Source organism: Mesocricetus auratus, unplaced genomic scaffold (assembly GCF_017639785.1).
Source record: "Mesocricetus auratus isolate SY011 unplaced genomic scaffold, BCM_Maur_2.0 Super-Scaffold_100042, whole genome shotgun sequence".
NCBI lineage: Eukaryota > Metazoa > Chordata > Mammalia > Rodentia > Cricetidae > Mesocricetus > Mesocricetus auratus.
Window position 1 is genome coordinate 4,453,389 of NW_024429219.1, and position 24,257 is coordinate 4,477,645.

Below are 24,257 nucleotides of genomic sequence, written 5' to 3' on the forward strand. Positions count from 1 at the left end.
CGGGAACGTCCTTCAGCTCCGGGAGCACGCGGGAAAAGCCCTGGCGCGCCAATGAGAGAGCGCCTTCCTCATGACGGTCACGCTGCGGGGCGGGGCTTCCCACAGCCGTTCCCGAGTTCCGGGAACCCCCCTTTGATTGGTCTGGACGGCTTGGGAAACACTGTTGTGACGCCCAATCAAAACACCACGTCTCGGCCTCGAGGAAATATTCCGTGTCAGGCTCGTCCTGATTGGGCCGTCCTTGCGGCCTCTGGCCACTAGGAAGCTTTGTTTAGGTCTGGAGGGCGGGTTTTCCAGGGAGTGGGTGGGGAGGGGGCGTTGATTCCAGGCCAATCACTTTAGTCGGTGCGGTGGAGATCAGCCAATGGGCTGGGTGGATAGGACGCTCCTCCCGGAGAGTAGTGAGACCCCTGGTGCGGCCCGATTGGCCGCAGGAGCCGTGACCGGCAGCCGCACTACCCAGTGGGCGCTGTGCGTGGGCCGCGGGGCGGGGCCAGGGCGGGTGCGCGGCGGCGGCGGGGTGGCTGGGCCGGCGGCGGCGGCGGTACGAGGCGCGCGCTCGGGGTCCCGGTCGCGAGGAGGAGGAGGATGTGGCGCGCGGAGGGGAAATGGCTGCCGAAAACAAGCCGGAAGGTGAGAGCCGGAGCGCGGGGGCCCGGGGCTGTCAGGGTGGCGGCGGCGCGGCGGGCCCGGGGCCGCGCCGGACATCCCGGGCATCGGCGGCGCGGGGCGCGAGCGCGGGGGCGCGGCGGGCGCGGGGAGGGCGCCGGCGGGGTGGGGGGCGGAGCGCGGCCGAGTCCTGAGGTGACTCGCGGGCCGGCGGAGCGCGGCGCCCCGCACCCAGCCCCGGGGGCGGCAGGCCGGGGCCGGGGGGCGCGCGGGGCGGGGGCCGGGCCCAGGGAGGAGGAGGAGGAAGGAGGAGCAGGAGGAGCAGGAGCAGGAGCCGCGGCGCCTCCCGCACCCGGCCCGGGGCATTCCCGCCGCGCCGGCCAGCGTGTGAGGGGGCCGCGGGGAGGAAAGTTTCCCCGGGCCGCGGGGTCTCGCGGTCACCGTGCCGGCGGCCGCGGCGGCGTCAGGGCCGGACGTTCCCCTCCACAGCCCCCCTCGGGCCGCGAGGCGCCTCCTAGCGCCGGCGTGGGGGTGTTCCCGCGCGGGTCCCCGCCAGGGGGCCCCCCTCGTGCCGAGCGCCCCTCGGCCGAGGTCCCCGGCGACCCCTCCCCCGGCAGGGCCGGGGGGCCTCGTGCGGCCTCCCCGCCCCTCACAGCGTGCTCGGCTCTTCCTCTCTTGCCTTTGCGCCCTCACTGCCGAGAGGGTGGGGTCTCCCCATCCACGCACTGCCTTGCCCTTTACCTTCCGTGACCCCGATCCTCGCCGAGCACCGAGGGCTCCGTGGGAGCCTGTCCCCCTTTCCCGGGCACTCTCGCGGGGGCCTGCGGAACCTCCGCACGCCGGCTTTTTTTTTTTTTTTTTTTTTTACCCTTTTTCGCCAGGACAAGGGGACTCGGGCTATCCGCGTTCTTCTCTGCTCGCCCCGTGGCTCGCGGGGCCCTGTGCGGCTCTGAAGTCATTTCTAAATGGGAAGGCAGACACTTTTTTTTCCCCAGACCTCCCTACACTCTCCGCACACTTTGCTGGGCTAGGGTGAGCTCATTTCCCCAATACCCTTCCAGTTGCCCTCTTTCTCGTGGGCAAAACCGGACGCTCCAATGCTCTTCTTCTCAGCTGCCTGTCTCTCTCCTTGGAGTTCCCTGTCTGGGCCAGGGTGGGCGCCCCAGTCAGATGTAGGGCAGACAGGGCTTCCGATGTGCCTGCCACTTGAGTGAAAAGGGACCTCAGCTGAGAATCACTGCTTTCTTGCTTCCCGTTCACTACTTTTGGATCTTAGGGGGGCACCCTTCGCCGATTAACACCACCCCACTGGGAAAAGGGGACATGTGCCCTTGAATTTTGTGTTCTGATGCCTGTCTTCTTGAGCAGTAAGAATCATACTTTATTCGTCCCACACTCGTGAAGTCTTTGAATCTTTCTTGGAAATAAACTTCCCAATGCTTTTTTTTTTTTTTTTGAGAGAGAGAAAGAACTCATATCCTCCTTATGGCTTCTGTTTCCCAGTCAGCCATATTTAGTGAGCCTGTTACCTTGACTTTTTCTAATTTTCTCAAATTGTATTCATGTTGGCTGGGTAAGGAGAAGCCATATGCCTTTCTATCCAGAATAGGGAGCGTAGACACCCTTGTCGCCCACATGCCATTTGAGAAGAGGTAGCTTGTGTGCTCCTTGTTGTACCGGAACCTTCCTTTGCCCTGGTATATCTTTAGCGGGATCAAAACACTTCTTTGGATCTTGTGCCTTTGGGGCAAAGGGGAGATTTCTTCTTCTTTTTTTTTTTTAATTCCCGGTCTGGCTCTCTTCGGCATACAGAAATTGTGATGCTCTACACAACTGTTGACACACACAGGCCACTCTTCTGTGCCCGCACTGAGAAAGTGAGAAGGATTACAGCCCTGTGCTCAGAGTGTGTGGGATTTACGGGTACTTGTCCATAGCCGTTATCGGTGACTTCAGACTTGAAGAGTCAGAGGTACCATTGATGACCGCCACTCCTTCATTTGTCATTTGCATTGTACTGAATAAGCAGAATGCCACCCAAGAGTGTTCACCACATCTCCCCTGTGTGGAGTGCTTGCTGACGAGTGCCCAGACTTTTCCATTTGGAATCCAGGGAGAGTATCTCGGGCTTTCTTCGAGGAGTGAAAGTTCTTATCACGATTTTTTTTTGAACTGCAGCGTTGGAGAAAGATTTCCCGTGTCTTGGGAAAATGATAGGGAACGGAGAAGCTGCTTCTCCTTGATAGAACTGGGAACTTGTGTCCTCAAGTGTGTCCCTGTTGTGTTTCAGCCAATGAAGCCAGAGACGCTGTGAAATTAGGAGAAGGTACCTTTGGAAAACGTGCTTGCTACTTCCTGGGAAGGTGGCAGGGTTTTTCCAGCTTCTGCTCTCTGGGGCTGGTGAGTGCTGAGAGCCCTGCAGCTCCGGCTCTGCTCAGATGCCTCACTGCCCTGTTTCTTGCTCAGCAGCGAAGTCTCACTTTTTAACAGGATCAGTGTGGGGCTCCCATCCAGCTCCGTGTGTGTGCATGTGTGCACGTGTGCCCGTGCATTTGTGTGTGCACTCTTGAAGCACTTTTCCTAGCAAGGGAGCCAGCCCTCCACCTAGACTTCCCAAGTGACGAGATGTCTCAGTTGGCTCTCGTTTTTTGCTTTTCAGCATGGTGCCCATTTGGTCTGATTTTCCTGTGTGTGTGTGTGTGTGTGTGTGTGTGTGTGTGTGTGTGTGTGTGTGTCTTCCATTTCCAGGCTGTTTTTTTTTTTTTTTAATCCTGTGCCTCTTGTTAGCTTGGGGGCTTGCTTGTTTCTAGGGGTGTTAGTCAGCCTTGGAAAAATGAAGAGTTGAGTATCCGCTGTGTGTGTTGGCATAGACCCAGGAGAGTCTCTGGTGCTGGCTCTTCTGTGCCCTTGTCCAGGCCACTGACTATCTTTGGGAGTTGTCACTGTCGAGCAGAGTGCCCCACTGTGGACTGAGAAGGTGAGGTAATGAAGGTCCACCAGAGGAGCCTGACTGTCTCAAGTTAGGCTTGAGTTGAATGAGCTTGCGCTTACTGGGTGGCTGGACTCTGGATGGTTAGGAATCGGCTCTGTCCTCCTGCCTTGTGCAGCGCTTCCTCTTGTAGTTAGTCAGGTTACTCTGGATTTTCTTCACCACTTTGCTGCTTTTCTTTGCATCTTTTTGTCCAGACATAATTTTCCCTTCCACTTCTCTCTAATTCACCAGCATTTTGGGAAAAGCCAAATGATCTTTTTGTCTTGTCTCCTTGAAGACTTGACTTACCCTGTTTCTGGGAAGTGTTTGGTTTCTTCATCTCACTCTTGAGGGGATTCTGCATGTTGACATGTTCTCAGCAACTCCTCAAGGTCAGATTAGCTTATGTCATAATTAGCCACATTTTCATCCTTTTTACTTTATCAAAATTTTTAATATTTTGTCTTTTTGAGACAGGTCATGTGTTGTAGCTCAGGCTAGCCTAGAGTTTGCTGTGTAAAACAGCTTGGTCTTGAATTTGGGGATCAGTCCTCCTGCCTCAGCCTTCTGAATGCTGGAATCACAAGCAGTGGGTGCCATGCCCACCTCAGCCACATTTTCTGTTGCTGTAGTTATCAGGCCCTGGTGGTTTTAGTTTTTCCCCCTAAAGTGGTCCATTCTCAAATGAGGAAGGAACAGTTTACTTCTCTGTGTTTCCTAGGTGTTTAGTCTGTGTGTGTGTGTGTGTGTGTGTGTGTGATTTAAATTCTTTCTGATCTTGAGGCAGCCATTCTTGAGTCCATCCCTCATACCCTGTTCATTACGTGTGGGGACAGTAGTAGGAGAGGGTTCTCATGCTCTTGTCCTCCCACAGTTGTGCCCGTTGAGTCTTTGGTGGTGCTCAGTGTCTGCTCTTCTGAAGTCATTGTCCTGTCTGTGCTCCATTACTCAGCTATTCACTCTGGAGCCCTTCCCTGTGGGCTTCAGTGACTTTGTCCAAGACCACAGTGGATCTTGTTAGCCTTTTGTATAAATGACATGTCAGTCTTTCTGTACTTGACTTTAAATAAAGTCATGTAAACTTTTTCTGAATTTTTGCTTTTGTGTATTGTAATCTTACAAAAATACTTGAATAGTGTGCTGTCCTGTGGGGCTTCTTCCTTCCTTCCTGGAGAGAGTGTGGAGGGTGTACTAGGAGAGGCATTTAGCAGCTTTCCGTCCAACTGTGGGGTTTGTGTTTGTGTGTGTGCACATGTAAGAAAGTACAGTCACTCTTAATGTGATTAGATGTGACTTTTAGGTAGACATGAGATTGGAATCCTTAGTATGCATCAGAACAGCACACTTCATGCTAGGTGTCATGCATGGAACATAGTGTTTGTAAATAACAGACCATTTTCGCATGAAGAACTTCTTGAAAAACATTCATTTCTTCTGATGATCTCCTTGATTCATGCTGTCATGTGTTAGGCACGGAATGAGCCATCACTCTGCTTTGCTGTCCAGTTATCTAAATCCAATGCCTAAGTGTGGCCACCACCGCCCCAAGGCCAGAGCCTGACACAGTTACTGGCTTATGTGACTTTCAGTTCTTTATGTCGTTTAATAGTAGTGTGATTTGTATCTTTCTTTTTTTCATAAAGCCTGATTCTTTTTGGGTGCAGGTGAGGTATTCACCAGGATGTTGACATTGATCAAAGGTAATCTGAAGTGTGCTCATTCTTTTCCTCTCTAAGTCAGGCTTTTTTTTCTGTAGAGGCCAATTCTGTAGCTTTTACTCCTGTGGGTGGTGTCCACTGATGCTTTCGTGGTGACAGGTGATAATGTGTCTCTTTTGCATTTCCATTGCATGGGTCATCTCCAGTATGTGTGTCTTATGGAATCATCATACTTTGTTTATTGTGCTGGGCAACTCAGGTTCCATCTCTTTTCCTCTCTTCTCTACCTGTAGGATAGGTGGGTGGCATGGGATCTCAGTCCCATCAAGGGGACAGTGGTATTTATAATTGGAGTTTAAGTGAAATGATGTCCTTCAGATTTCTGAGTTTCCCCATGTAGGATTTTGGGAATTTGTTTTTGCTGAATTTATCTGACTTCTTTCTGGTTTGATTACAGTACAATTCTTTGGGTATAGTTAATAACTGTACTAGTATTTGGATGATTTTGTTTGCAGCAAGTGTGAGACCCTCTCTTAGAGCTCCTCTGCCTCACCTTGTGCTGTGGTGCAGTCTGATGTATGGGGTGAGGGTAGAGGTGTTTTAGTTCTAATTCTTTGTCCACCTTGCTTTAGGAAGGGGCACCTCCCTGCCTGCCCTCCCTCCCTCCCTCTTATCTTCCTCCCTTCTGTTCAGGTTTAGGGTCAAGGCTGCCCATCATGGTTGTAGTACTCAGTTGTCTCATGGTTGTTAACATTGTCATTAGAAGGTGGAGATGGTTTGCTACTCTGTAGTATTTGTCATGTATGAGGAAGTGTATAGACATTGATACTTCGTTCTGTTCTCTGTGGTGAATGTTCCCCATCTAGGTGCTGAGACTGTTTCCAGGTCCCCTTTCTCTGTGTTGAGCATCATTGCTTGCATGGGTCTCCTGTAAAGGGTGGTAATGCTTATTGAGCATTTAAAAAAAACCTTATTCTTGGCTTAAAAGGAAATGCTATGCACCCCATCTTGGAGAGGATCAGCTAGTAACATTGATCCCTCCCCTCCTCCTCTCGGAATGTTCTTTAGTTTTCAAATGATTGCATAGCATAGGCTAGAAGGACTGAGATCTCTTGTTTTAGTGGCTCTTGTGTGTTCTTCCCGGGGTTCTGCTCACTCTGGATATAGTTGCATGTTTTCTTGTACACGAGTCCTTTGTGCATTTAGAAAAGTTTAGTCATTTTTTTCCCCTTTAGACTTAGCCAGGCTCCATCCTCAAGCTGACTTTGAAGGAGGTGTGCTGGTCTGGGCTGTCTTTTTCCTTCTGCTTTCTGCAGGGCAGCTGTGCAAGCACTGTGTCTGCCTTGAAAGAAACGCCAAGCATGGCAGTGCTTGGAGACAGAGTAAGTGACTTTACGTTTTACTTCAACATACCAACCAGACTGGTTCTGATTGCTCCTGCTGTGTTTAGCCATTAGCTTTGGGCTGGAGCACGATTGATACCTTTGGGCATGTGTTCTAAATGTCATTTGCATCCTCTCTGGCAGACTGTGCAGTATCTCCATTTTTCCTTATCAGTTACCATAAGGTTACCTGCCAAACGCCTTATTTTTTCCTCTTTATTCCCATCTAACGGTTTGGATGGTAATGGTTAATTACGGTGTCCTCTTAGGAGTTGTGCATACTTTGAGAATGAGGTGGAGATTCTGTGGCAGTGTGGGTAGGCCATCTTGACTCTTTGTCCATGACACTGCACACTGTTGAAAACCCTAGTGTCTGTCAGGGTGGATAACCCAGGTATGTCAGCCTGTTTAATCTGCATTGGTGGGATTGGTTTACGTGTGGTGTCAGAGCTGTGTGGAGATGCTTCCAGATGCACTCTTCATCACCATCTTTGCCCCCCTCCTCCCTTGGCAGAGACTCATGTAGCCCAGGCTGGCCTTGAGTACACCATATAGTTAAGGATGACCTTGAGCTTCTTTCTGATCTGCCAACCAGGTTTTGGGATTGCAGACATGTGCCTCCATGGTTGGTTCGGAGGTGCTCTTTCAGGTGAAAAATAATGCACACCCCTTGTTTTTAGCTTTAAAAAGGTATTACAGTTTTCTTTAATCAGGGTTGGTTGAGACTGCCAAGAATTATTTCTGAAGGCATGCGAATTAAGTAAGGAATTTCTGTCTTTGTAAATTTAGACTTGGTTTTAGTCTCTTTCTGAAGAGTCTGTTACCCTTTGGTTTTTGAGGCAGTTGTATATCAAACCCTTTGGAAATGATAAGAAATTAGTATGAAGTTTGAAATCATAGAAAGTACAAAGCCATGAGAGTGATATAATTAGCAAGTAATGATTAAGACTACCTTAAGGGGGTTATTGGAAATGTAACTGATAGTCTGTAACAACGGAGTGCTTGACTGTACTACCAAGTTGTTGATGGCCTTGGTGATCTTAAAATGTGTCCCCCCTTTCTTTTTAGAGAGTACTTGAGATAAAATAGCAGTGTCCAGTGAAGCAGACCTTAAGTTTGGAAGTTGAGCAGAATGAAACATTTCAAAACTAGATTCAAGAGAGGAATTTTTATTTGGAATCCACAAGGGGGTAGTGGTGTTCTACCAGAAGTGCTTGTGAAGTTGCGGTGATCATCAGCATCCCAGATCTGCAGATAAAACCGGCATGTTTGCATTTTAACTTAATAAGATCTCCTTTTCAAAATGTTTATTGGCAGAATTGTTTATTGCTTAAATTAAAAAAAATCCATTTTGGTGAATGGCTATTTTAAGCCGTGCAGATGGTTAGTGAGACTGTCCTTATAGTCCTGTGCTGTGTAGAGGTCACACAGGCTCTGAGGCCACTGCTGTTTTCTAAGGATGTAATCATCTTAACATTAGGAATCTAGAATTGGTGGCTTAAGTATGCTGAATAGAAAGATTTTAGAAAATTGTATCTAAACTTTACAGAAGTTCTTATTTCTTAGTGTTTCAGTTCTGCCAAAAGGTGAAAAGTGTGAACAGTCTCACTACTAGCTACTTTAATAGTCCTGAATGAATCAAAGTTTTGTGATAGTAGTTTACATTACCATCATGCCATAAAAGCATCCTTTCCCTAATATAAAAATGTAGGTAGTTCTGCAGGCCTGTGAGTTTTACTGCTATGTTTAGAATTACTTATGATCAGTGCAGTGTAGCAGAGCCAGCCAGTCTGTTCTTGTTGCTGGCACATGCTCCTTTTGGGTGATAGGTCACATAGTGGGAGCGAGTTGTTTAAAGGGTTATCTCGCGGTTTGTTTGCATGTGTGTGGCTGTGTGTGTATACGTGTAAGTGCCTCCAGAGGTCAGAAGAGATGTGAACTGCCTGATGTGGGTGCTGGGAACCCAACTCTGGTCCTCTGGAAGAGCAGCAAGTGCTCTCAACTGCTAAGCCATTTCTTCAGCCCCAAGTGGGGAAATTTTTTTTGATGGGGATGGAGATTATATCCTATTCTGCTTCTTCTTCTTCTCCTTTTTTTTTTTTTTGAGACAGGTTTCTCTGTGTGGCTTTGGAGGCTGTCCTGGAACTCACTCTGTAGATCAGGGAGGCCTTGAACTCACAGAGATCAGCTTATCTCTGCCTCCTGAGTGTTGGAATTAAAGGTGTGCACCACCAACGCCTGGCCCTATCCTGCTTCTTTAGGCACCTAAACATACATAAACACAGGCACACACACAGACACACACACCATTAAAAAGTGCAGTGATGACCTGACATAGCTCGGTCACTCATAAGCAGTGCTTGTTTCTGGGCTAGAGTGAAGGTAAAATGCTGTTTCTGTGTCCCTCTTCCTTCTCTCTGAGCAGGGAAGGGCTGTCTTGTGCACCTTCTTCTTCACTATGTGACTCTGTGATTTAACCCCCAGACAGTAAATGCACACTGCCTTGTATCCTGCAGCTCTGGGAGCTGAGCTGTGATGTCAGCATTTCCAATCATGAGTTTTATGCTTCCATTTTTTTGTTTTGTGTTCCTGAACTGGCATATTCACAAATCAGTTTACCACCAGTCAGTGCATAAGTCAACCCTGAAAGATGAAACAAAAGATGAGATGCCACAGCTGTTTTGATAATGCTGGAGTTGCTCCTGCTGGGATGCAGCAGTTCAGTGTGGGCAGGGTTGCTGGCCAGACAGCTGGAGATCAAAGCAGCAGTTTTAATTCGTTCATGATTTTCGCGTAGAGCTGTGTTGTGAACATATTGATACAAAAGTTTTCTTACCGCTAGGTTAGAGGGCTGTGCTGTGTTTCCTTTGTTAACAAAGGGTATTTATTTTATCATTTGCTGAATTACGGATTCTACTTCATTTCAAAGAGGTTAGGGTTAGGGATCAGATTATGTTTCTATTGGAATGCACTTGGACTACTTTGAGCATTCAGTTACTCTTGAAATATATCAAATAACTTGATTATTTTATAGTTGTAACGTTTCTGGGTTGATACACTGAAGCTGTGGAAGGCATGGCATTCCTTGAATTAGAGTCAGATTTCAGTTCTCTGGATGTGCACTCGTGTAGTTGTGGACGGTAGCTTCTCCTCCAGGGAGGTTGGCTATTGCTTGTAATTTAACCCAGTGAAGACAGTCTTGAAAAAACTTATTTGGGTTTCCTCTGCAGGGCTAAGGTGGAGGCTTCTGGCGTCTTTCATGCCTGTGACTGATGAATGGTTAGCTGTAAACAAGTTAATTTTTTTCTGCTTTCTTGGGACTTCACTGACTTTCTGAATATTTAATTGCCAAGGACATTTAGAAATAGCAGTGTTACTTTTAGGCAGTACTATTTTAGCTCAGTTCATGGTTAGAGTGAATGATCAGAACTGCAGTCACTTCTGTTGATACTAATCTTTTCCTTAAACACGTGTGTGTGTGTATGTGTGTGTGTGTGTGTGTGTGTGTGTGTGCATGTGTTAGGAATTGAACTGAGGGCTTTGCCAATGTATCTTACTCTGGATTTTTTTAGAAGTTAAACTTTATTTTTGTGTGTTCATGTATAAACCCTGATCATCACAGCTCACTTTTCAGAAATCCTATAGAGGTAAACATTTCTGAAAATCACAAAATTCTACCATGAAATTCTCCTGTTTTTGGGGTCAGCAAGATGGCTTAGTGAATAAGGGTGCTTGCAACCAAGCTGATGGACCATTGGTCCCTATAACCCATGTAGTAGAAAGAGAACTGACTCCAGCAAGTTGTCCTTTGACCTCCACATATTCCACCCCCACTATATAAATAAAAATTTTAAATAAATACTTAATACATGTAGGGATCAGAAGTTAGCTTCTGGTGTGGTGCCTTCCGGCTCTTTGAGACATTTCTGTCATTCAGCCTAGAATGGCAGGTCGGAAAGCCCCGGAGCCACCTGTGCCTGTTTCCCAGTGGTGGAAGTCTGCTGGCGCACCCAGTTTTTACATGGGTGCATCAGCACTTTACTGACTGAACTGTCTCTCCAGACCTCTAAGGCAGCATTTTAAGCTATGTGACAACTCATAGGTACATCTGTCTCCTTGTGTCCTTAAACAGAACCGTACCTTTATGCTGAACCGAGTTGTCTGATGGTAACTTGTCTGTGAACTAGGTTTTTAAAAAAATCAATCAGTCAGTCAGTCTGTCTGTCTACCTATCTTATCTATCGATCAATGGTCTGTCATCTTTCACTTGTGGATATGCATTTGAAGACACCCATGACAGTTGTTATTTGAATGGTTTTGATATTATTTAAATATGATTTGCAATTATGGAACTGTATATTATTCATACATGCATATATGATTGTGTATGTATACATAATTTATGTAAAGATTAATTGTATGAATATGTTTTTCCTTTGAAGTGTTGGGAGTAGGGCGCAGGGCTCTGTGAATACTAACAAATGATCTGCCATTCAACTATACCCCTAGCTCTATTGGTAATGTTGAAGACAGGAATTTTTAAAATTTATTTTTCTTTGTAATAAGATGTTTTTTAAAATTTATTTTACGTGCACTGTTGTGAGGGTGTCAGATCTCCTGGAACTAGAGTCACAGACAGTTGTAAGTTGCCATGTGGGTGCTGGGAATTGATCCCGGGTCCCGTGCACTTCATCACTGAGCCATCTTTCCAACCTGAATTATTTTTATTTAAAAATTGTTCTTAAATTTTTAAATTTTGTTTTGTGTTTTGGTGTTTTCCCTGCATGTATGTTTGTGTACCACTTCTGTGCCTGGTACCCTTGGAAGCCAGAAGAGTGCATTGTATACACAGAGTTGTGAATACCATGAGGATGCTGGGAATCAAACCTGGGTCTTTTGGAAGAACTGCCAGTGTTCTTAGCCATTGAGCCATCTCTCCAGCCCTAGGAGTTATTTTTTAAAGATTGTATTTTTCAAGTGTGTGTGTGTGTGTGTGTGTGTGTGTGTGTGTGTGTGTGTGTGTGTGTTTGCCTGTGTGCCTGAGAATGAGTGCTATGTCTTTGGAAGCCCAAGGAGGATGCTGGAACCCACTGGAGTTGGAAGTGGTTGTGAGCCACTGACATGGGTTAGCACCTAATAGACTAATCTAGAGTCTATTAAGAGCAGTATGTGTTCTTAACTGCCTAACCATCTCTCTAACCCCAGACTTTAGAAAAAAAATTATTTGTATGGTGTGGGGGGGAATATAGGGAAATGAGGGGACAACTTGCTTGTTGCGGAATAGAATATTTGTTTAATTAAGTAAAGGTGTTTGTGTTGCAGAATAATTGTTTAACTATGTAAAGATGTGCTACTTTTGTTTACGTTGTATTTTTAATTATGTAAAGATGTGTTGCTTTGTTATCTTGTCTGTCTAAGCTCCCTTTGGTTCCTAATTAGTCTAATAAAAAGCTGACTGGTCAATGACTAGGCAGAGGAGGGCTAGGCAGGACTGGCAGGAAGAAAGAAAAAGAGACACCAGGGAGAGGTGGGGGTGGAGGGGCAGCCAGCCAGGACAGCAGGATGGACAGTACTTGGGGCAGCACATAGATTAATAGAAATGGGTTATTTTAAGTTAAAGGAAAAAAAGAGCTAGCTAAAATCAAGCCTAGGCCAAGGCCAAGCATTCATAATTTATAATACGTCTCTGTGTTATGGTTTGGGGCCAGTGGTCCAAGAAAGCCTGCTGCACTTGCTGGAGTCAGTTCACCCTTTCCGCCATGTGGATTTAGGACTCAAACTCTGGTCCATCAGGCTTGGTGGCTAAGCCATCTTGCTGGCCCCAAGAAAGGACTATTTAATGGTAAAATTTTGTAATTTTCAAAACTGCCTCTGCAGGATTTCTGAAACGCTGAGGGGGGAGGGTGGCTATGATGATTAGGTTTTACATATTGGACAGGTCTCATGGCATTAGAATCCTTGTCCTGCCCTGAATCAAGCAGTGACTGGCTAGCCATCTGGTCATAACCCCAGAGATTGCTGTTCCTTCCTTCCCGAAAGTTGCAGGGCTGACTGTGAACTAAGGAGCTCCACCAACTTTGCTGTTCCTTTTGGGGCCAGGAGGTAGAAGCCTCTCTTTGGCCTCCTTACCTCTTGTCTTTATCAGGCAGTTCCCATCCAGTTGTTGTTTTTGACTCTGGCTCCTCTCCTCAGCCTGTCTTCCCCAGACCTCAGCTCTGTGGCATGAATTAGTTGTTAGTAGTGAGAGTGAGGAGTTAGTCCTGGTGGATAAGGCCTGTCCTAGGAATGACCTCTGAGAGTGCTGCCCATCCTGTCTCGTGGTGGGAAGAAAGCGAGGGTGGATGTGTGTGGTTCTCGTGGCAGCTGCCCTGCTGGTACTAGGCTGCTCTGCAGAGCTCTTCCTTTTGAGGCGCTCGCTCATACAAGGTCAGACCACAGAAGGGGAATTTGAGGTACAGCCTTTATGGCGTCTCCTTTCTGCTTGCTGTACATAGAGCACCCCTTCTCTTGACCACAGTGTATTTACGTTCCAGAAAGTAAAGCATTGTAAGGTGTCCATCACTGAGGCACTCAGTGTTGGGTATCCTCTGTGAGTGGATTTCAAGTCTTTATTTAGCTATGGATGAGGGTTATAGTTTTGGAAAATAGATGTAAGTAATATATAACTGCAGTTGAAAAACTATTTATTTGCTGACCTCAGACATGTATGTTCAGGATGGTATTTATATTAATTTAACTATGTTTTTTGGAGTTGATAATATAAATGTTATTAAAATGTATTGATTGCCAGTAATTCAGTAAACAGAGACTCTTCCTGTTAAACTCGTGGGTAGTGGAGTTGCCGTGGTCTACTGCAATCGATAGTATAGCATTTTTACTTGGACACAATCCCTGGGTTCTCCAGGTCGGGGGTTTCGTGAGGCCTTGAACGTAATTCACTCTTTGAGTTTCTTTTGTACTTAAAGATACAGGGGGCAAGTTCAGGTCCCTGGTGTTGTTATAAATATTCCTTGCCTGGTCCCTCCCATCTCTGCTGTTATGAAATATGCCGGGTGAGTTGTTGGCTTTGACAAAGCTTTGGTGGAGGTCTCTTCCTCATTTAGTTTTATTGCTGGGAGCTGCTGTGCTAGAAAGAAAGCTACAACAAGTGGCACTCAGAGCTCTTGAAGCTCCTGCCTTTCTTTCAGGGCTCCTCCAGAAATTGATCATAGACTGCTTGACCAAATTTAGAGCCCAGAATTTACTGCAGGCATTTCTGTGGGACATCACATCGTTTTCTGTACCAGCCACATTATTCTAAGTGTGACTGACCCACTGCTGCTTGTGCAGGTGCCCTCTGATGCAAGTGTGGGATGGGATGACCTCCCAATCTGATTGAACACCCGGCAGCTTTTGTCCATCCTCTTGACATTTGGAGTTCCTGCCCTCTGCTCGTGCCATGTCATCACCTGCTCTGGTGCTCCAGTTGTAGGGACTACTCTCTGCCACCTTCTGCTCATCCTGCCAGTCCTGCCCCGCAGAACTTTCTTGCTCTTGCCATTTGGTGAAGAGGCAGAAGTGTTGGTTCTGTAAAATAATAAAAACCTGTGATCTTTCTGAGTGTTTTTAAAAGTCAGCAGTCATAAGCAGGATAAATCCTGTGTTCAAAATGGCTACAATGGTCAGTTGTGTATTGGCTATATTTTACCACCTTTTAAAGAAAAGAAAGTCATGGTGATGTCTCATTTTCAAGCCTGTAATGCATTCTAGGCTAGCCAGCCAGGTCTGTACAGTGAGTTCCAGTCCAGCCATACATAGTGAAATCTTGTCTCAAAAGACAATTAGTGCAGCTTGGATTCTAAGAGACCAGCCACTTAGGTCAGGCTAAGTCGGGTTAGTTCTAGTTCTGGAGCAGAGACTGAGCTTCTGGGACAGATTGTGAAGCTGCAAGACAGTCTGGGACTGCCACTGGTGTGTCTGCACTGGAAATTTTCTCTAGAGACACTTTGAGCTGAGCTAGGATCTCACTTTCCATGCCAGGGCTCCCATCTCTTCTGTTGTCTTTTTTTTTTTTTCCCTAGCAACTGGGCTTTCTTCATTCATTTCTTAGCTTAAATTCTATGTAGGTGTCACCTGCTGTGACCACCAGTCATAGTTCATGCATGTTTTGACTTTAGTGCTTACTTTAGTGATCTCATGTCACCTTTAATGCCTTGGTAGGTACTTAAGACAGAATTGGGTTGAATCCTGCTTTGTGTCTGTAGGCTAGGTGTTTGTATTGATGGAGGTGGGCTAGGATGAGTGCCTGCTAGTTACAGAGAGGGGTTAAGCAGAGAAGAGATTGTGAGAAGGGGCTGTTGCACTTAAACTGGCTCCAGTAAGCAGTGTAAAAGATACTGTGGGCTGGCAAGATGGCTTAATGGATAAAGGTGTGCCTCTAACCCTGACAACCTGAATCTGACCCCTGAACCCGCATGGTAAAAGGAAAGAACCAACTCCTGCAAGTCATCTTCTAATCTCAATGCAAAGGCGTACTCACAAATAAGTGTAATGGAAAATGTTCATTGTAGCTGCAGATTGGAGGTGAGGCTCTTGGTCAGTCGTCCTTGGTGGATGAGAAATAAATCACTAGTGGATGAGTGTTGTGTGCTTTGACTGCAAAGTGGGACTCCAAGAATACAGTGGTTTGTGTACTCTTTGCCCTGTGGGCATTATTAACAGGTGTGTCAGGTATTTTGGGGATGGGTGTCACTGTCAACTGGGTGTCATGGTTCAGATCTTTGGATAGGCTTCATTTCCTTTTTCCTGGTTGTGGACGTCAGCTTAGTGGCTGGAGTTCTGCGTCCTTAGGTAAACATGGAAGACATGGGCTGGATGGAGAGAGATGGTTCAGCAGTTAAGAGTGCTTGCTATTTTTGCTCTTGTAGAGGACTGTAGTTTGCTTCTCAGCACCCATGTTACGTTGCTCACAACTTCCAGTAACTCCACAGTTCTAGGTATCCAGTGCCACTAACCTCTGCAGGTGACTGCATACCTACATGCACACATACATGCATCTACATAATTAAAAGTAGTGCCCCAGAATGAAAATGGGAGGAGGAGCCCAGATGTCTTAGTGCCTGTGGCCTCTTGTGTACACCTCATTGGGCCTTTCCTTCTGCCTGCTGTCCCTTGTCTCTTGTTTTTCATCATTTCTCATAGCATTACAGAAGGCAAGTTAAAGACTGTGAAAGAACAGTTTGGAAGACTGTAAGGGGTGGAGAGCCTGTGAACATTGTACACCTAGAGGGGTTTAGCAATTGACGATTCATAGTAGTGATGACCTTGAGTAGATGTATGAAGGGTGGCATTGTTTAGTATTGTGCTTTGCTTAACAAAAGATGGAAGTGTAAGGAGTCATAGTAGTTAAAAGGAATTGATTCTTTGTGGGTGTGGTCTTTTTTTTTTTTTTTGAGATAACAGTCTCATGGATCTGAGGCTGGTCTAGAACTCTGTATGTAGACAAGGCTGGCCTTGAACTCCTGATCTCCACTGCATAAATCCACAGCAGGCTCATCACTCCAGTATTTTCATACATATACTACATATATGTATGAAAATGTCACAGTGGAATTCAGCATTTTGTACAGTTAATATACAAATAAAATTTTGTATGTTTTGGAAGCATTCCCCATTCTTCCTTGACTTGGGCAGTTACTAATCTTCCTCCTGTCTTGGTGTGTTTGTCTGTTCTGGAATCTTATATGCGATTGGTATTGTGTGATTGGTGCGTTTCTGTTGGAATGATGCTCTGAAGTTTATGTCACATCACTCCTCTTCTGGGTGTCATGTCCCCTGTAAGTGTCTGCCACACCCTGAGAGTATCCACTCACTAGTCAGTGAGCATGTATCTTTCTTGTTAGGAAATGCAACTGTGAGCTTGGAAGGCACATTCTCTGTTCTTTTGGGTAGCATGCCTAAGGTAGAAGTGCTGTTCACAGTTTACTCTGCTCTTAACCTGGGTTCTCTGCAAAGTGGCTGCGCTGCACTGCACTGCGAGGTCCTCCCACCAGCAGGGCTGGGCTCCATTTCCTCCCTTGCTGACACTTGCCATTGCCCGTCTCTGTTTCTTTTGCTGACACTTGCCATTGCCCGTCTCTGTTTCTTTTGCTGACACTTGCCATTGCCCGTCTCTGTTTCTTTTGCTGACACTTGCCATTGCCCGGCTCTGTTACTTCTGCTGTCCTTACAGACAGGAGTTGACAGTTGTTGTTTTAATTTGCATTTCCCTGATTACTGATGGTGGCGTCTGTTTCTAGGTGTGTTGGTCATGTGTGTGTCTGCCTGACTCATTTCTATCTTTGTAGAGTCATTTTTTTCCCTGCTGAATTTTAAGAGTTCTTTCTAAATTCTGAGTATCAGTTCTTAACCAGATATTTTCTTCCATTTGGTGGGCTGTCTTTTCATTTTCTTGATTGTCTGTTGAAGTATAGAACTTTGCAATCTGATAAGGTAGTATCTATTAGTTGGTGTCACAGTTGAGAAGCCATGGCTTCACCCAAGGTCATGAAACCTTATGTCCATCCTTCTTAAATTTGTAGCGTGAGCTCTCATGTTTAGATCTCTGGTTCATTTTCATAACGGTTTTTGCTTGTGGTGTGAGGTAGGCTTCCATCCTGTGTGGATGTCCATTTGCCAGTTGTTTAGTACTCTTTGCTGCAGAACTGTTCTTTACTCACTAAGTGTTTTCACTATCAATGTGAATACATCTGTTCTACCATCACCATGGTCTTTATCTCTGACTGGAGCTGTGGGTACAATGGTGTTTGTTTTGAGGCTGAGTTTTGATGTACCCTGGGCTGGTCTCACACTTGCTGCAGTCCTACTGTTTCAGCAGCCTGAGTGCTGGGTTTGCAAGCCTTCAGCTCTCTGTCTCTGTCTCTGTCTCTGTGCCTCTCTCTCTCTCTCTCTCTCTCTCTCTCTCTCTCTCTCTCTCTCTCTCTCTCTCTCTCTCTTGCTGTGTGTTTAAGGATTGCTTTGACTATAACATATTCCTGTGTTTATATGAATATTAGAATCAGCTTTCCAGTTTCTACAGAAAATGCAATTGAGAGTATGTTAAATCTGTATCTATTTGGGTAGTTAAAACCCTCCTGATGGATCTGCCTATATGCTTTGTAGCTCCTGCTTAGCTCAGGAAGTGGAGCATCTCACCTTATAGCATATTGCTACCTGAATTTATCAAGGCAATGAGCTGTCTTGATTTAACACTGATGTTCAAGGTTGGAACTAGACTTTGCAGGGTCTTAAACAGCAAGCAGCCTGTGTGTTCCTTTGATCTAAAAGTGTGCTGAAAATCATGACATGCTGGTTAATACACATTCTGGTTAATAGAGAGTCAACATTGTGTGTGTGTGTGTGTGTGTGTGTGTGTGTGTGTCTGTGTGTCTGCAATTATTGGAGGTAGACTGTGTGGCACTGACAGTTACACAGTTCTTGGAGGCAGAAGATATTCTAGTATTTACTATGGGGCATGTGTTACTGTGCTTTTGAGTGAGGTCTTTTACTCAGCAGATAACAGCAATGTCTGTGCAGAGCTCAGAAAAGGACAGACTCAGCCTTCTATTCCTGTCCTCATGAGTAAATGGGGTGTGGGAGGGATGGGGGAGACTGATATTAGTCAGGGTGTCATGTGAACTCCAGGTGGGTTTCAGTGCTATCAAGACAAATGTGATACACAGTGAAGGCTAACCTGAGAGGATGGAGGACTTGTGTAGGAAAACTGAGGAAAGAATTACAGAAAGAGTTCCGGGTGGTCAGGAGGGCTGGTAGTGTAGATAATGCAGAGATTCTTGGGTTATATTCTGACCCTCTAACTTGTAAAGTTTACTTTTGTTGTCAGTAGAGGAGTAGGATCGATTGGATGGAGTCCGTCCTCTAGAGCACTAACAAGGGCTCTCTGACTCCACTTCACATAGCTCAGCTGCACACACACCGTGTTGAAGTTCTCAGATTATGATTGTGGGGGTCTGCACTTTGTCGTGCTTGTAGGCAAGACCACATCTACTCTTGACCTAGAAGGGTGGGCCTTCCTGCAGAGTGCAGGCCCACAGCTCACATGTGCTTGGTGGCTCTGTCGTCTGTCTGTCTGTCTCTGGGTTTCTGCTTAGATGAGACTCATGCCTCTCCTCTGTCTAGCTTGGATGTTAGCATGCCACAGTGCTCTGCTTGTCTGGAGTTGCTTGCTCACTCCCCTTTCCTCAGTTACACACATGTTTCTAGAGGAGGGCGTGAATGTCTGGGTCTAACATCATTTGTTTAGACAAGAGCTGATGAGCAAACAAGGGTTGGTCAGTGTCTAGAGAAAATCATGCCTGACAAGGACTCTTGAGAGTGTTTGAAGAAAGAGCTAGTGGGCCTGAGTGTACACACACACACACACACACACACACACACACACACACACACACACACTCACACTGAATGAGCAAATGAATTTTGTAGCTGGGTTTGGCCTTGCTAGAAGATGCCGCCTAGATTTGAACCACATCTAGCAGCTTGCTGAGGTCAGTGCCAAGTGAGTACAAGAGAAGACGATGCAGACGTGTGTACACACATAGCCAATTGACAGTGTGGACCACGATTTAATCCAGCATGTTTTGTTTCTTCATGGCACTGTCGGTCAGGAAGGGGATCCTGTTGTTGAAGTTCATGGCAGGCAATCTTGGTACAGGGCAAAGTGGAAAATGGTGGGTCCATCTGGAGGGCTCTGCATAGACTCCATAGAAGCCATAGCCTTGCTTGACTGGCTCGGTGTTGACTGGCTGTGATTTGATTGGATAGAGTGAATGGTTGCAAAAGAACTAGGAGAACTATGTGTAGTGCTTGAGGTTGCCATGGGGGAAGAGAAGGTGTTTGAGGGTAGAAAGAGGAAGAAGACATGAAGAGGCTGGAAAAAATGACCAGAGAGGCAACTTAAGAAGAACCAAGGTTACTGTGTGTGAGGCTTGGGAATGGGTCTTAGTTGTCATGTTGCTGTTAGAGCAGAAGAGAATAGAGGAGTAGAGACAAGTGAGTGATTCTTTAAGAATTTTAGTGTTGGCGCTGGATAGATGACTCCGTGGTTAAGAGCACTGGCTGCTCTTGTAAAGGGCCCAGATTTGATTCTTAGTGCCCACATGGTAGCTCACAGCCTTCTGAAATGTTAGTTCTAGGAATCTGATACCCTCTTCTGGCTTCTGCATGCACCAGATACGTAAGTGGTGCACAGATACACTTGAGGTTAGAACACATTAAAAAATGAATTTTGGTGGTGTATGCAGATTATTGAAGGAAATGATAGTGAAATAATTGTGTAAGAAGATAAAAAATGAGGCAGCTGTACCTGTTGGTCTGTGGCTGTGTAGTTAATCTGCTGATGCTGTAAAACATGACCACAAACTTACCACTTAAAACATGACAGCTATTACCCTAAGGTTCCTTGTGGGTCTGAAGTTCAGAAGGGTGTGGCTAAGTGGTGCCTAGGGCCTCATGAACCAACCAACCATTTCAGTGTTAGTCAGGGCTGGGCTCTCATGGGAAAGGATCCATTTCCAAGCTCCAGGGTCATCTGAGGATTCACTTAGTGGGAGGCTACCCTCAGTTCCTGTTAATGAGCCTCTCTCACTTGGCATTTTCCTCCACCAGCCAGTGAAGAAGAGCTGGGTAAGAATATGGTAGAAGTCACAGTCTGTTTCACCCAGGAAGTGAAAACTTACATTGGTCTAAAGCAAGGGCACCTACATTCAAGACTCAAGACTGTAGGAAGATGTCAGCATCAGGGTGGGAAGGAGGGACACGGACACTGTGACTAGGAGACATTAGGTCATTGCTTCAAGTGGAGGTCCTATGGATGCAGATGGTAGGGTGGGAACTTGCAGTGATGGGAATTGCAGATGAAGGGTAAGATATGGCCCTGTATCATCACACTAGGCGCACACGCAGGTCCCTTTTCATGCCATTAACATCGCTGTATTGTAGCTGGCCCTTACTAAAGTAGACTCCAGGCCACTGCAGATGTCTCCTATGTCTCTATCAGGATGCTGTTGAGGATGAAAGATGAGGATGAGATGAGATGAGATGAGATGTGTTTTATATGTTACACAAACAAAGGGACAAGACTGTTCCTTTGCTCTGATAATATGTAGAATGCATGAATTTAATGGTGTCTTCTTTGCTAACTTGTTTTCATTGTGTTGCATAAGTTGTGTAATTAATTGGACTGTATCTAATACTGGGCTAGTTAGGAGCCTTGTGACTGGAGCATTTACTTTTATGGCAGATGAGCACAAGCTGCTGCACCTTTGTAAATCTTGTCCGGTTTTTATTGTTTTAAAAAGCAAACAAACAAAACCTGTCCTTGCTGTCCTGGCACTCTTGCTTCTGCTGATGTGTGGGATTTTAGCACTGTTTTCTTCCTTTCTGATTTGCTGCTCCTGATCTTTCTTGGGTTTGGCAGTCTGATAACTAAGCTTGCTAAAACTCTTGAGTAGTTGAATGGTAGCCATGTTGGGAATGTGGGTCAAGAGCCACTTTTCTCAGTAAAGTAGTTGAGGCGATGTACGTGGACTTTGTGAAAGCCTCTTGTGGTCTTCCCAGTGCCTTCCAAGCTTTGCCATGTTCACATTGAGGTTCACCCACTTCCACACTTCTGCTGCGGTTGGGACAGGCATCTGCCATTGTTTTGGCCTGTGTCTCATTCCTTTTGTGGAAACTGTCATTTTCTTCTTTAGCTTTAGTTCTGGAGCTGTAGTGACAGTGTTAGGTGGTATGGTTCATGACCCAGAGAATGCTTCAGAAGCCCTGAAGATCTCTTTTAGACAAGGTCTGCACTGAGACATGCCTTTCTTTAGCCTGTTCACTTTTCCTGCCCCAACTCTGGGAACTTTCCTGGTGGGGCAGCATTCCCAAGTTCTTGTGGAGGCTAGTAGCTGTGCAGGGAGCCTATTTGCCTGCCAGTGATCAAGTCAAGTGCCCAGACAGACTTGCTCTTGTCTTTTTTTTCTGGAATGGCCATATGTCTGCTACTACCTGTAGTATTTAAGATTTTATGTGAGATGCCACTGGAACATCGTGTGGTGTTAGGTGGAGGGCCTGGTTGACTCTGCTGATAATTTCACCCTGTCTCTGAATAGTTTGCAGGTATCACTAACATAGGGTAAATTTTGATCTTACACGATTGTTTCCAGAATGTGTTCCTCTGGAGTATGGATATTTGTACAAGTGAGGACATTTATTAAGCACTGTTTGTTTTCTGACCACTGGATATACTGACTTCCTGGGCAAATTAAACTTATGAAAGTTAAACTTAAAATATGAAACACAAATTGTAGCAATAATGTGTTCATATTTGTAAAGAGATCACTTTGTTCCCTACACACATCTGGATGCTCTCTAAAGCTAGTTCTGAGAAGCTGCTCAGCTCTGCAGGTTTGCTGTGTCTGTCCTAGATGTTTGCCTTTGAGTCCAGCTCTGGTGGAGAGCCTGGCTTCAGTTCCTCAGCTAGAGTAGCAGCTGGTGTCTTATTGGTTTATTTTGCCTGCTGGAGAAGGGGAGAACTGTCATCTAGATTTGTCCCTTCAGTGGTGCAAGTGTTTGCCTTGGTTTTGTCTCTGCCCTTCCGGAGTGTTGTGAGGGTTCTGTAGAACCGTAGCCCTTTCAGACTTTGTGAAAGGTGGTAAAATAGATAAGTTCAAAGTATTTTTGTGCTGTCCCACATTCAAACCCTGCCTCCCTCCATTGCCCTTTGTAGTTCAGGAAAAGGATAAAGCATCTTGTGTTGGTTTTCAGTCTCAGATGTCATTAACCTGGTTTCATGGGGCGTCTCCAAAGTGTGCCTTTTGACAGACCTTGCACTTTCTTATTTAGCAGGCTTCTATTGTAGCCAAAAATTTAATATTGGCTCTTAGTGTATGTGACAATTCATTTTGCCCAGTTTTTTGAATGGATAAAGAGACATGACTTGTTCTAAAAAATCTCCACAGCGTTGCTGGACTGAGACTTCATGGCTGCTGATCTGCTGCTATATAGGGCAGGAGGGCCAAGAGCCAGCACCTCAGAGCAGTGTTTGGGAACTTCAGGGTAGGGTGTGGCAGGGCTGTGTTAGTGGAGGCAGAAGACCTTAAGTAAAGACCAGGGCATTACGTTTTCCTTTCCACGAACTCTTGGAAGTGGCGACCATTTATAAATGCTATATATACCTGAACTACTTCTTTGTGGCAGACTTTGAATGAAGCATTTCAGATAATGGAATGAACAGGCTAGACAGGCGTCCCTTCAAGGATGCCCTTGATATGCAATCAGATTTTGAGTATGTTAGAAAATGTTTATCAGGGAAGAAAAACTGCTAATTGGCTTTAGATGGAGAGTGACCTAGGGATTAAAGGTGGCATTTTAGGTTAGTTGAAGACATTTCTGAAAGGAGCGAGTCTTGTGCAATTAAAGACAGATTACAGTTGGCATTATTCTGAGATAGCTTGTGGGTCCTGAGCCTGTTTCCTTTTCTGGGCCTTCCTCTACAGCAGTCAGCAATGGCTTTGTGCTCAGTTGTCAGCAGGGGGGTGAGAGCAGGGGAGTGAGCCTCTTCTGGCCTGGCTCCTAGAGTGTCTGGGCATGGGTCTGTACCATCTCATCTGCTCAGTGCAGAGGAAGCCCCTGCCATGGGATAGAAGGGGGTGGATGCTAGAGCTGCTGCTTGGAGAGGAGGGTCCAGGGACACCTCTTTGGGACTTTGGCATGCGCTTATATAGCTATTGGTGGTGCTTGAGCTTATCAACATGGTTTCTGACTTCCTTTGCCTTACTCCTGAGATGCTATGTCTAGAATGCTCTGTGAGACCAGAGACGTGCTAGCCATTACTGTTTAATCTATCACTTATGTGCAGTGGCTGGGTTTTCAAGAATCAGTCCAAGTCTTGATAGAGTAGGTGACAAAAATGTTTAATGCATCACTTGTAATTGGGACAGTGGCTTACTGTATTTAATACAGCTGCTCTCCCCTTTGATTTAATGAGCTTTGTGGACTCTTAGCCAGCTTTCGCATTCTTGGTGTTTACTGCAAAGACTGTAAAGAGCTTTCTTCCTGTCACTTCTCTCTTTCAAGGCCTTCAGTCATTTATTGTATAGTGTTTTAATTTTGTTAATTCATCCAAAGAATGTGTGTGCATATGACAAAAGTGCCTGTGTGTGACATCGTGACCTAGGCTCTATGAAAAGACACAGAGAGGGAGACAGTTTCTGCCCAGTTACTTACTGCATTGGTAGTTCAGCATTTACACGCTATCATTTTAGCCCTAAAACAGCCATGTCTGGTGTTCTCATTGCATTGTTTTTAGCGCTGCCTTTTCACCTGCATAATGTAGCTCTGCCGGTGTTGCTGGTCTCAGGTGCTTTTAGTAGATACTGTGCTGCTTGTGTGTATTTTCTGGCATAGTTTGAAAAAGTTACCCAAGTCTGTACAATACATTTTAGTTCATAGAATTAGGGAGTTGAGGAGTACCAGGACTGGGGGATCTATTCTAAGTTACGATCTCTGAAGTTGGTCATCTGGTTCCTGATGGCTAAGGTGTGTCATGAATCCCAACGTTGGTGTCTTTTGGGGCTTGTCAGAGAAGGATTTATGGCTCCATAGAGACCGTGTATC

General features: G+C 45.8%; 1 protein-coding gene across 13 annotated transcripts in view; it reads left to right on the forward strand.

The window, feature by feature from the left end:
• The first annotated feature begins 512 nt into the window (after window positions 1-512).
• Camta1 (calmodulin binding transcription activator 1) overlaps window positions 513-24,257 on the forward strand; it is an 814,893-nt gene continuing 791,148 nt past the window's right edge. For all 13 annotated transcript variants that reach the window (XR_005872882.1, XM_040734951.1, XM_040734950.1 and 10 more), the window contains exon 1: window positions 513-633. Coding sequence is in view for 12 of the 13 variants with exons in the window: in XM_040734951.1 (XP_040590885.1) it covers window positions 589-633 (45 nt within the window). In the remaining variant the exon portion in view is untranslated. The remainder of the gene's footprint in view (window positions 634-24,257) is intronic.